At 39.1% G+C, this 12,827-nt stretch overlaps 1 protein-coding gene across 3 annotated transcripts in view; it reads right to left on the bottom strand.

Annotated features, from left to right (window-relative positions):
• Window positions 1-1,654: 1,654 nt before the first annotated feature.
• ppp2r3a (protein phosphatase 2, regulatory subunit B'', alpha) overlaps window positions 1,655-12,827 on the bottom strand; it is a 73,496-nt gene continuing 62,323 nt past the window's right edge. For all 3 annotated transcript variants that reach the window (XM_022676398.2, XM_049466865.1, XM_022680882.2), the window contains 5 exons: window positions 8,592-8,681; window positions 7,562-7,737; window positions 7,326-7,444; window positions 7,097-7,203; window positions 1,655-5,584 (listed from right to left, as the gene is read on the bottom strand). In XM_022676398.2, coding sequence (XP_022532119.2) covers window positions 5,488-5,584; window positions 7,097-7,203; window positions 7,326-7,444; window positions 7,562-7,737; window positions 8,592-8,681 — 589 coding nt within the window. In that variant the 3' untranslated portion in view covers window positions 1,655-5,487. The remainder of the gene's footprint in view (window positions 5,585-7,096; window positions 7,204-7,325; window positions 7,445-7,561; window positions 7,738-8,591; window positions 8,682-12,827) is intronic.

Genomic DNA, 12,827 nt, shown 5'->3' with positions numbered 1-12,827 from the left:
GACAATTTAAAAAATATGTAGTTTTTGCTGAGGAATGACGAGAAAACGTCCAAATGTCTAGAGAATCGCTGTTCATTTCAGCGTTTTTGAGTGGTATAGCGTTTCCGTGTGGACGGGGATATTTCTGAAAACGCTGCTCGTGTGGACGAAGACATTTTTAAAAACGGAGACAAAAACCTCAGTTTTTAAAAATATCCGCTTCGTGTGGACGGGGCCTAAAATTACCAGAGGACCACGGAGTTCAGAGAAAAACAGTAGATAATTCAGCCTGTAATTTTCTCAGAGGACGTCTGAGAAAAAAAAAAAAAACATACATGGTTGTTCCCGACAGGAATAAAATTACCCCAGAACCCCATAAGAAACAAATCCCGTCCAGATAGGGCTTAAGTCTTCATGCATGTGTGACCTGTTTTAATGTGCGCACACGATACTGTAGACATCACTCCTCAGAGCATCGTGGACTGATAGGGTCAAAGATGAACATCTGGACAATCAAACTCAATGATTGTGATGATTACACTAATCATTGCTAAGCTGCTATTAAAGCTAAACCACTTTTGCCTTGAGTGTAACGGATGCAATAAACACAGCACAGCAAACAGCACATTTTAACCACGGTGAGTCTCTACGGCCTGATGGAGAGAGAGAGACGAGGCGGATATACTGTAACCCCCTTTGCCTGTTATACTAAAGGGACCATGCATGCCTGTATACATGACTTTAACTATGGATTATACTCTGAAATGGGTTTACGCCAAGTATATTGTTACTGTCAAGCAAAAGCCATGTATCTAAAAAAAACAATGTCTTTACAGGAGGATTAAAGAAAACCTTCTTAAATTTTAATGTAAGTCATTGTAAAAAAAAAAAAAAAAAAGATGGAATTCCAACATATTTTGGAGCAATCTACAGGTCCAGTCATTATAAAATTTGATTGTTATATCAATGGCAAGTTGAACTTTAGCCGCAAACAAATAACAGAAATGGATAAGATACAAGTTTTTTGCATGACAGTATGGACAGTATGGCTTGGCTGGGTTGTTTGTATGTAATCAGTTAAAGGTGGTGTTTTTTGGCAAAAAAAAAAAAAAAAAAAGTTAACGTGTTAAAAAATGTAACAAAGTGATTTAATTCAAAAATGAAATGTTAGTATTTAATGCTGGATTCAGTGTAAAGAAACTCAATAACTGCACTTTATTACAATAAATACTGATATACAGTATTTTAACAGTGAGAAAATGAGGCCTGATTTATATTCATCAATGCAAAAAATCATAAATCAATTAAAAAAAAATTACAAATTTAAAATAAATTTTAATGTAGTCTCATTCATCATTTTGAAATACTTATTATTAATGAATGTCTAATAAATTAACTTTTAGACAGTTTAGTAACTCATGGTGTTTATTTCTTTGGAAGATACTTGTGTTAGTCTTAGAAGCATGTGTTAGTCTTCACACTCCTGGTGTGTTGGAGCATCACTAGTGATAGTGGGAGTCCTAATGAGTGGGTTGGGTAATTGGCCGTGTAAATTGGGAAGAAAATGGAAAAAAATTGAAATAAAAAAAAAAAGAAAAAGAAAGCTTATCCATTTGATATCCTAAAATCGAAAGTTTTAGTTAAAAAAACAAAGCGAGACAGAGACGGCGGGGAATTCTGCGTTGAAATAAACAGCTTTAAACCTTTTTATTGGTTTTCAGAAATTCTCAAAAGAAAAAAATAAAGTCATGCGAATACATGAAGCATCTCCTCAGAGCGGGAGAGAGAGAGAGAGAGAGATGATGTTCTCCTCACATCGTTTTTTTGTTTTTGTTTTTAAATCTTCTGCAAGCGAGACATTCATCAGATCAGAGAAATAAAAGGTGAAAATACATTTATATGATATAAAACTCACAAATAAAATACAAGAGTTTCACACGAACAGGTTGTCTGGTGTTTGGCAGCTCCCGTAGCTGCCAATCTCTGTACAGACTGGATTTGCATAGACTTGTAGACGTGTTAACGACAGGAGTGTCCTGGTGAGAGGCTGCTCATCTCTTTTTTTTTTAAGCTCTACGTCCAACAGCTCTGATTAAAAACACTAAAAACACTACAGCAGGTTTATTGCTCTGTCACTCCTCTGATGATGGCTGATTGTCATCTTACTTCACCTCAGCTCTACGACACACATCATTCTAACACTGTAGTTCAGATTACAGATTAATATTCTGTTTAGCACAATTTTAAACTCCCCGCCACTCAGTGGCAGAGCTCAGATTCAAATAAAATAAAATAAAATAAAATAAAATAAAATAAAATAAAATACAGACATTTACAGAGGATATAGAAACGTTTAGAAACAGCTGGACTAACAGAACTGCACTACAGGACAGAACACTCCACATATATAAATATATTACACTAATTACAGAAACCAAAGATACAGTACAGTCAACACACGGCAGCGCTGGACCAGACCGGACAGTGTGAGAGAGAGTATGTGACCCGACACGCACTTTAAAAAAAAGTAAGTCATCAATCTAATATAATCAATATAATCTATATCTATCTGTCTATCTGTCTATCTATGGACTGATTAATAGAAACCGATCCATAAATAAAATCAATTCATTTAAGCTTACGTAGATTAAATTTAAAAAAAAAAAGTATTTTAGTTATAGTTATTATTATATTTAGTTTATATATCTATTTTATGAAATTTTATGATATTTTAATTGGAGGAAACTTATTACTAGTTATTTTGTTGTGGGATAATTTACAGTTTAGCCATTTAGCAGTTTAGCAGTCTGGTTAACAGAACAACATCCATCAGGGAGCCGCCAGAGCGTCCGGCGATCATTCTTCCTTCACTTTTATATATATTGTTATATATTATATATTGTTTAATTAATACATTTTTAACACATGGTCATTTTTATTTTATTATCTGTTTCCTAATGTTTCTATGTTTTCTTCTCTACTTTCCTACAGAAGCTTTAGATCTGATGTAGCTAAAAGTAGCTGAAAGTAGTGGTAGCTTAAACCCCACCAATTAGCATTATGCTAACTGACGCATGTTTGTGAAACTTTGTTTTATTCAGGAAGCTAAACTACAGAGAGAATTCCGGGTTTAGCTTAGCTTCGTCCTTCAGTCCATGTTTACCGATTCAGGGGACAACCATAAATCAGACTATCGCTTTAAAGATCGGAGAAATAATAGCTATAAATAAACACAAAAACCCCGCCCACACTGATCTCACAGCGAATAAATAACACCTTCATCACTCACTATTCACACTTTTATACAGGGAACATCACTCCTGAACACTGGTGCACACTACGTTCCGTTCAGCTTCAGCTAGAGTTCCTACACTCCAACCTAGAACCGTTCTCTGTACGAAGAACCCCAGACTGGGCTCCGCCTGCTTTTATACAAATACGCCTGAAACTCAGTAATTCACTGATGAAATGTTTAAGATTGTCCTGTTTCCGTTTCCGGGTGAGGGAGGAAGTGAACATGGAAATGTCTGAATTCTGTCGTTTTTAACAAAAAGCAAATTAACTCAACAAATTAAGTTTCAACATGCAATACCTCTAGTGACCACAAGGAGACGCAATACGTTACTGACAGTGTTCCAGCTCTCCTTGGGGTTGATGTGCAACACTGAAATTTAAGTCTTAATTATGTCGTTTTTTTTTTTTTTTATCTGTAATGAGCTCCGAACTTTTATTTTGACATGTGGAGCGAAATCAGTGCCGGTCCAAGACTCCACCTCTCAAAGCCCATAGCCACACCCCCTAAAACACACGCTCTGAATCTCTTTCTACTCCTCCCACAGTCAGAATCAGGAACTGAGTTCCTTCCACTGCATTAAAAGTGCTTTGATGGATTTATAGTTTTTAAGTATTCTTTAATCAGGTTTTTGATTAATGTGATTAATGAATACTGAGGAATATCGATGTACTGAAATTTGCGTTTTAACTCAAACATTTCAGTAAATCTTGAGTGTGTGATTGGCTGAGAGGAATTCTATGAGTGCCGTAATCAGCCGGTAATGCGCTGTAACCGAAGCTCTCCATGTATTACTCTCCTTCATGTACAGGTAATCTATCAACGATGCAGCGCTTACAAGCCAAACAGCACAGCTACAAACAGAGCAGCAATGAAACGATTTAAACTGTATTTTCTCCTCTTCTTTAACTTAAAATCTTTCAGTAAACAGTGATTATGGAACTATGCTGTAACATAATAGCACTCCCTACTCCTGTATTATTGCTTAATTATGAAATTATGCCCCTATTGAATATATTACACATATATATATATATATAATTATATAACATAATTCCTTCTACAGCAGTTTAGGCACAAACATTCAGCTCTGTGTACATTTAGCCCCACCCATTTAGCCATAAGCAGTTTATCCCCACCCATTCAGTCTACATCAGTTTAGGCTTACTTATTCAGCGTACATCAGATTAGCTCCACCTATTTCCAGCCTACAGCAGTTTAGCTCCACCCATTTAGTCTACTTCAGTTTAGCCCCACCCTTTCAGCCTTCAGCACTTTAGCCCCACCCATTCAGTCAAAATGAGCTTAGCCCCACCCATTCAGTCTATTAGTTTAGCTCCACCTATTAAGTCTACATCAGTTTAAACTCACTTATTCAGTCTACGTCAGTTCAGCTCCAACAATTCAGCCTTCAGCACTTTAACCCCACCCATTCAGTCTGCATACAATTAGCCCCACCCATTCAGTCAAAATGAGCTTAGCCCCACCCATTCAGTCTATGTCAGTTTAGCCCCACTCACTATTAAGCCTACATCAGTTTAGCGCCACCCATTCAGTCTACATTAGTTTAAGCTGATTCATTCAGTCTACATTAGTTTAGCTCCACCCATTGACCCTAAAATTTAAAGTGTAAAGAATGAAGTTTGGTGTATAGATTAATTGTTTTGATTGACATATTGTTTTTCATATAGTTTATGATATACATAATTGGAAATACAAAAATACATCAGGATGAGAAACACGTGTGTGTGATTGACAGGTAAAATGAGAAAGGTGTGTGGGGAGAGTTTAGAGGTGTGGATCTTGGATCAGAACTCTGAGATCCTGAGATAAAACCAGAACCGGACTACAGGTAACTCACCTGCTTCTCTAAACTCGGCTTCCTCTCTGCTCTCTGAACTCCTCTAATAACGAGGCTAGCTGTTAGCTGTTAGCCGTTAGCTTTTAGGATGATGAGTGTCAGTAGCACAGTGCTGGACTAATTAGCATACCGGACCGGCACCGTGGGCGGGACTACAGTTAAGACATATTGCACATGAAGCCGCTGGAGGAGCTGTTCATCATCATCACTCACAAAAACACTGATTCTGAACCGTAGAAAAAAGTTCCGTTTCTCATAGAGAGAAAGAGTGAGAGAGAGAGAGAGAGAGTGAGAGAGAGAGAGAGTGAGAGAGAGAGTGAGGAAGCTGTGGTTGGAGAGTGTGTTTGATGGGTGATCACGCTGTAAGATCAGAAATCATCAGTTTGTCCATTTTATTTCCGATCTCTGACGGAACCGAGATTTCCTCCGTCTCGTAATCTTCCTCAAACGACCTGAAACAGAAAACACACTCGTTACACTCCTAATACACACTTATTACACTCCTGATACACACTTTACACTCCTGATACACACATTTTACACTCCACATATAGATTACGCTTCTAATACACACTTTACACTATATATATGTATACACACTTTACACTCCACACTTTAAACATCTGTCACTCACACGATACACTCCTTACTCACACCTATCAGTTGTGACACACACTTTTTATTAATAGTTACACACTTCACATACACACTTTACACTTAACATACACAAGTTACACTTCCAATACACACTTTACACTCCACATATACACTTCACACTCCTGACACACGCACTTCACACTCCTGACCACCTAATTACAGACTGTAAAATATTCTATTTCTCACAGGAGAGAGAAAGTGATATATAGTGAAATAGAACTTCACACGTCTGATTCACACTTTACACTTTCACTCCTCACACATTTTTTACACTCCTCACCTTCACGAACGCTTTTGACACACACCTTCACTTCGCAGACCCACAGATACACAAACAAACCTTTACACTACAGAGACACACTTTACACTTATCGCACACACTCCCTACATTAATGACACATTTTTCATTCCTCACACCCCCTCATTGCACTCCTCACTCACTTGTTTTACTACTCTCACACAGTTGTTATACTCCTTACGCACACCTTTTAGTCGTATGCATACTCACATACAAATTCTGGTTTGTTTAACACCTTTTTTGTTCATGAAATAATCCCGTATGTGTTTCTTTATAATTAAATCTTAATTTACAATGCGGACATTTTTTTTTTGGAACATTATTGTCCAAACTTTCAACTGGTATTGTATGTTAATCTATAGCAACTCTGATCTCTGATCAAAATGATCTGTTCTAAAAAGGCACTGTTCTAGAGACGCTCTGATCTACAGGCCCTTTGGACAACAGACAGTCTGATCTTTTGATCTAAAGCACAGACACTTTGGTCTACAGATACTTTTGATCCACAGATGCTCTAATGTACAAAAGTTCTAATCTTCATATTTCTTGATCTACAATTTATATAAATTTTGATCTACAGACAAAAGCTCTTGATCTACAGACACTCTGAATTACAGACACTCTGACCTACAGACCGTTTTTTCTACAGGCACTTTAATCTGCAGACACTCTGATCTATAGACACTGACCTACAGACACTTTGATATACAGATACTTTGATCCACAGATGCTCTAATGTACACAAGTTCTGATTTTCATATTCTTTGTTCTACAATTTATAAACACTCTGATCTACAGACACTTTGACATAAGCTCTGATCTACAGACACTCTGAATTACAGACACTCTGACCTACAGACCGTTTTTTCTAGAGACACTGGTTTACAGACACTTTGATCTACAGTTGCTCCGACCTACTGATGCTTTGATCTGCAAAGCTATAATTTACAGATCACAGAGAAACAGGATGATTGACAGTTTGGGGGGTGGGGCATGTGATGACACTGACCCGTCGTGCAGCTGCTCACTGGCCGTCTCTTCGGCCACCAGGATCTCGTACTCTTCTGCTGCGTATTTATCCCAGTCCGAGGGTTCAGGACCATCCCCGTCCAGATCCTATACACACACACACACACAGGGATGTTCAGTCATTTATTTATTCCTGTAATTATGTAGTTCTGTAATTATTTACATTTTATATAACTGTTATGTGTGTGTGTGTGTGTGTGTGTGTGTACCTTCTGCACAGCGAACGGATCTCTCTGCTCGTGGTCCAGGTATTTCTCCAGGTTGAAGAAAGTGTCAAAAAAGATGTGAGCCATCCTGCAGTGCTTCAAATCCCGCAGCGTGATCTTCCCTGCAGAACCAGAGATGGAACACGTTGGAGAACATCTGCACATCTCTGTAACAGCCCATAATAATCTAGTTTTGAATGTACAAACAGTAGCTAATCTTTGTTTGAGACCCATCTGACCTTGGTACTCTGGTTTGACGAGGTCCAGCATCTGGCAGAGCAGGTCCTGGAAGGGCAGCGGCTCGATCCCCATCCCCTCCATCCGCTCACACTGTTCCTCATAGAAATACTCCAACTCGTACATGGAGAGAACCCCGTCACCGTCCAGATCCATACAGCGGAACCAGTACTCCACACTGCACACACACACACTCTGTAAACAACTGAGATTTATTCATATTTTTTATCTCAGGAACTTCCAGCCCTTTCTCCAGAGAATGTGGACATTCTCATCTTCTTAAAGAAAAACTTGAAAATATAAAAATAACAGTTGTTTTGTCTAGCCTCAAATATGTTAATAGCTTTGGTACCTTAAGGAGCATCTTTCTCTCAGATATAGTTAATAATATATCTTTATTAAAGAAAAAAAAACTTGTCATTCTCAGGGACCGAAAAAGTCTTAAAGTCTTATTTTTCATGTGTAACTGTTATAGTAGGATAGAGTTCAGTTTGTTAAGGCTCTAATTGTTCTATTATTTTGTACATGACTGTTCCTGTATTTTTTTATTATTTATTTTGTTATGTTGCACATTGCTGTTTTAATAGTGCACACTGCTGCTACCAAAAAAAGCCACTAGATGGCATTACGTATATATCTTAATGAAATTATTTAAATTTGACCATTAGTGCCTAATGTGGTGTATTACAGATCACTTGTATCACTTTGCATCACTTATTTATATCAAGCCCACCTTTTGAAATAAGATATTGTAAATTTGATGAATCAAACCAATGACTGACCATAGACTAATCTAAAACTGGCATAGGCCTCTCTGCTGTGAAAAAAAAAGAAGAAAAAATCGAATTGAATCGAATCGTGACCCTAAAATCGGAAATAAAATCGGATTGAGGATTTAGAGAATCGCGACACCCCTAATTACCTTGTATCTAGGTTAGAGGCACCTGGCAATTTTACAGTTTTCCCTAAAACTAAACTCATTCCAACTCTTACTGCAGTATTTTTTTTATTTTGGACAGTTCAGCGTCTCACCTGGTAGGGTTCTTCTTGTCCTCTTCTGAGATCAGAAACCAGACAAACTCTGCGTAGCTCATCCTCCCATCCCTCTGCACCGAGCTCCCCCTGAAACACACAAAGCACAAATTCAGTTACAGGATTTGTTTGTAATTTCTGTAATTAATTAATGACAATAACCTGCAAATATTAATATTACAACAGATTACTGGAAAAGTTGGAGACAGTCTGTGTTGGGGTGTTGCAATATGCTTTAAAAAAAAGTCATTAGTGAGTTTAAGTTAATGTTAATGTTAGTGTTAGGGGTCGGACTGCCAGGCTCCAACACGCCACCAGAAGGCAGCAGAGAGCTTTAACTCAGAGTTCAGGGAAAATACCATTAATATTCCTGGATTCTAACTCTACAATCATTACTCATTTTCTTGGTTTCCCTGGACTTCTCTTCAGTTGCTCAGGTATTTTTAACCCTTGTGTGGTGTTCATATTTTTGTTACTCGTTTACTTTGTTACTTGTATTTAATTCAGCAAAATTAAGCAATTGCAAGCGATATAAACAACTTACATGGTTAATATTTGCCCTTTACCTTTCTTATGTTACATTTCTTTCAAAAAGTGCTACTCTTTTTTTTTATTAGTTTTTTAATAAAATGTAAAAGAAAATGAATTAAACTCAAGATATGAGTAGAAAATTTGTTTAGTTTCAAATTTACAAATGAAGCAATGTTTATTAACCCTTGGCCAAACAGACTGTATGTAATAAAAATGTGTGGGGGGGGGGGGGTTGGTGTACAGTGTGTGTTTATCGAAAATGTGTTTTGATATATGTTTTTTATATGTTAGAAAAAATATTTTTTTAGTATCATTTGATGAAAAATGAAAACGGGTCCCACAGACCCGAACACCACACAAGGGTTAAACTCTCCTTTTTCTTTTGACTTGTTGATTTGCTCTGTTTTCCAGAGGGTGGAGCCATAGATCATCAGCTCGCCTTTGTAACTAGTGTATCTCTAAGGGTTTTTTTCACACCTGTAGTTGTGGAAGTTTCTATGGCGCGAAAGAACGTTTACTTGGAGCGTTCTCTGTGTTTGGTTTGGTTTCACACAGGGAACAGGCTGTGTTCTCTGTGTCCTCTGATTGGTCAGAGCTGTCCGGTAAAGAAGTAAATATAAATATACGAAGAAAGAAAAAATAGACACAGCTTTTGTTCATAGCAGTGGTGATTAGCGTTATCTGGCTAATGTATCAGTTTTTTAAACTGCGCCTTAACAGCAGATTAGCTCAAATAAATATATGAAATATACTATATTAAATATCTGGGTCGGATCGAGACCGGATTACGTTCTCACCGTAAGTGAACCGCTCCAGAGTTCGTTTGGAACCAGATCGAGTGTTATTACTGTTTTCACACCTGCCCAATCGAACCGCACTAAAGTTACAAACGGACCAGAGTTCCTTTTAACCAAACCAAATAGTGCTGTTGTGAAAACGCCCTTAGTGATCCAGGTTCTAGTTTTCCTAATTAGCCCTTTTGGAAGTTTAAGGACTGTTTTCAGAACAGCCCCAATTAGTCAATTAGTCCTGCACAAAGTGGATTACCGTATTTTTCGGACTATAAGGCGCACCGTATTATAAGACGCACTATCAAAGAACGCCTATTTTCTGGTATTTTTCCATACATAGGGCGCATCGCATTATAAGGCGCGTTAAGTGACACTAGAAAGGGTGCCTATATCAAAGTGAACAGGGGTGGCGCCATGTTTCCCTTCCCCCACGGTGGAGCATCTCAGTATACAAATCTAGCTCTTTCAAAGTCAAACGAGTGCTGGATATTAATCTACACAGATTCCTCTCCTGAAAACTGTTTATTTGGGTGAGTAACGTGCTTCAGTTTATTTACAGTAAGCTTAGATTTCCAGATGTCCACTAAGGCTTGCTGCACCAGCGTTAGCATAGCTATCCGCTAGCACGCTAGCTAGTCCCCTAAACTAGTAAAGTTAACCCAAACTTAAACGACAGCGTTACACTGAGTAATCCTGCGTGTTCTGGTAAGACAGTGAGATATTAGCTAGCGATTCGTCCCCCGTAGCTTGTTTTAACACGGTAAACAAGCAGATTACAGGCTGATAAAACTCACCTCTGAGAGAGTTAGCGCTTAGCATCTAGCTAATGCTAGCCAGGCAAAGCAGCACAGACTTACAGGCTGATAACTCACCTCTGAACGGTGAACGCTTAGCGATTAGCATCTAACTCTAATAATACTGCTCTAGCAGTATTAAAAGTACTAAATTTAGATAATACTGATCTCTGAACAGTGAAAAAGCTAGCTAGCTTAGCGGTTAGCATCTAGCTAATGCTATTGCTGCTCCAGCCACGGAGCTGCACGGCTCTGCACGGAGTGTGTGTTTACTTTAGATAATTTAGATAATACTGATCTCTGAACAGTGAATAAGCTAGCTAATGCTATTGCTGCTCAGCCTCGGAGCTGCACGGCTCTGGACTCTGTATAGCACTGAAACTCTCTATAACGCTGCACCGAGTGTGTGTTTACTGCTCCTTACAACCTGACGGGTAAAATCCATACAAAAGGCGCACTGTCGTATTATAAGACGCACTGTCAATTTTTGTGAAAATTAAAAGTTTTTAAGTGCGCCTTATAGTCCGAAAAATACGGTAACTCTCTCAGCTCTGTGTTTCACTTCCGCCTGCATATTAGAGATACGAAGGAGGATCAGGTCGAAGTCCAGGTTTGCTCCTTCAGTGCTCCTTGGCCTTCAAGCAGCAAAGATCTCACCTTTCCTCTCAAAAAGGGCAAAAGTCACCTATGTTATCTCCCTCCCCAGGGGAAGATCCCTGGCTTAGGACACCTCAGTGACAAAGTAAACCATAATCTGAGCTGTGCAAGTGGAGCAATATGTTAGACTCTGGAAAAGAGTGTTTATAGAACCTGATTTGAAGGCTCAAACTAAGCCCCTGGTCTACAGATGTGGTGCTGTCTTCCCCACCCTGCTTTATAGAGCAGAGACATGGACCATTTACAGCAGGCACCTGAGAGTCCTGGTGCACAAATATCAGAATTCTGGAGAAAGCTAATATAAACTGCATCACCACCATAATAAGGCAGCACCAACTCCCCAAAGAAATTCTCTAATCCCAAAAGAAACACAACAAAAACCTAAAAAAAAAAGTCCATATACCACTGGACAATTGGGAGCACATTGTATATACACTATATATTGTCTTTTTTTGACAATATATTTCGCAATATTAAACAATGCAGGGCCCATGACATCACCAGTCCCGCCCCCACCACTCGCGTGCTGTCTTGCGTCCGGACCGATCAAGAGCTGAGTCAGCGCCGAGCTCTCAAAACCTGGCCTCCATCCACATGGCTGGACATGTGTGTTTACTCCTTACCCCATACCCCCAAACCCCCCTCCCCCACCCCCGCGCTTCTCGCGCAGGCAGCAGCAGCCTGTTACTGACACAGACACAGAGACAGCACTGTGTATCTGCTTCTTGTGTCAAGAATCAAACCACTACAACGAGACGTGTTTGATTTATTTGCCTTCAGAGACATCACACGTCCTGCGATGCGACTATTGCGCATGCGCACATCACGATGGCGATGCTTAAACGACATATCGTGCAGCCCTACTATGGAGGACAGTCATACTCGTTACACCTTTCCAGAGTGTAAGAATTATTCTAGGGTTCCTACGGCACCAGGTTGTAGCCACACCTGTGAGTCGCCGCTCATGAGACACCAATATCTCCCAATGAGTGTGATGGAAGCTAGCCCACTTCCATATGTGGTCCTAAATCAGACGGTCAAATCTGAATTCATGCGTCTTCTTGCTTTTACACATTAGCATTAGCGCTACAGCTACTTCCCTCTCGTATCCCACACTGTATCTCTTGGTGCAGCTGTGCAGCTATAGCTGCAAAAAAACAGCAAAAGCAAACCGCCTGTCCTTTTTTCACCTTCTCGACCTGAGCATGAACTTCAGACCAGCTGTTTCCTGTTTCTCCACTCCAGCAAAAGATGCTCCACATATGAGCTGCTGACTCATCCATTTCCCTTTATAGAGCTACGAGTCTCTCGTTTCTCTAATATGAGGGTTTTTTATTGTTGTTGGTGAAGAAGGAGACGTTTATACAGGTATCAATCTGCAGCACGTGAGGCAGTGTTTCAGGGACAGATTCTGTGTTCACATTACACACAGATACAGATACATCACTTACATTTACAGTGAA

This window comes from Astyanax mexicanus, chromosome 18 (genome assembly GCF_023375975.1).
Source record: "Astyanax mexicanus isolate ESR-SI-001 chromosome 18, AstMex3_surface, whole genome shotgun sequence".
NCBI lineage: Eukaryota > Metazoa > Chordata > Actinopteri > Characiformes > Acestrorhamphidae > Astyanax > Astyanax mexicanus.
The sequence above is the reverse complement of the archived record's forward strand: the minus strand, read 5'-3'. Positions and strand labels throughout refer to the sequence as shown.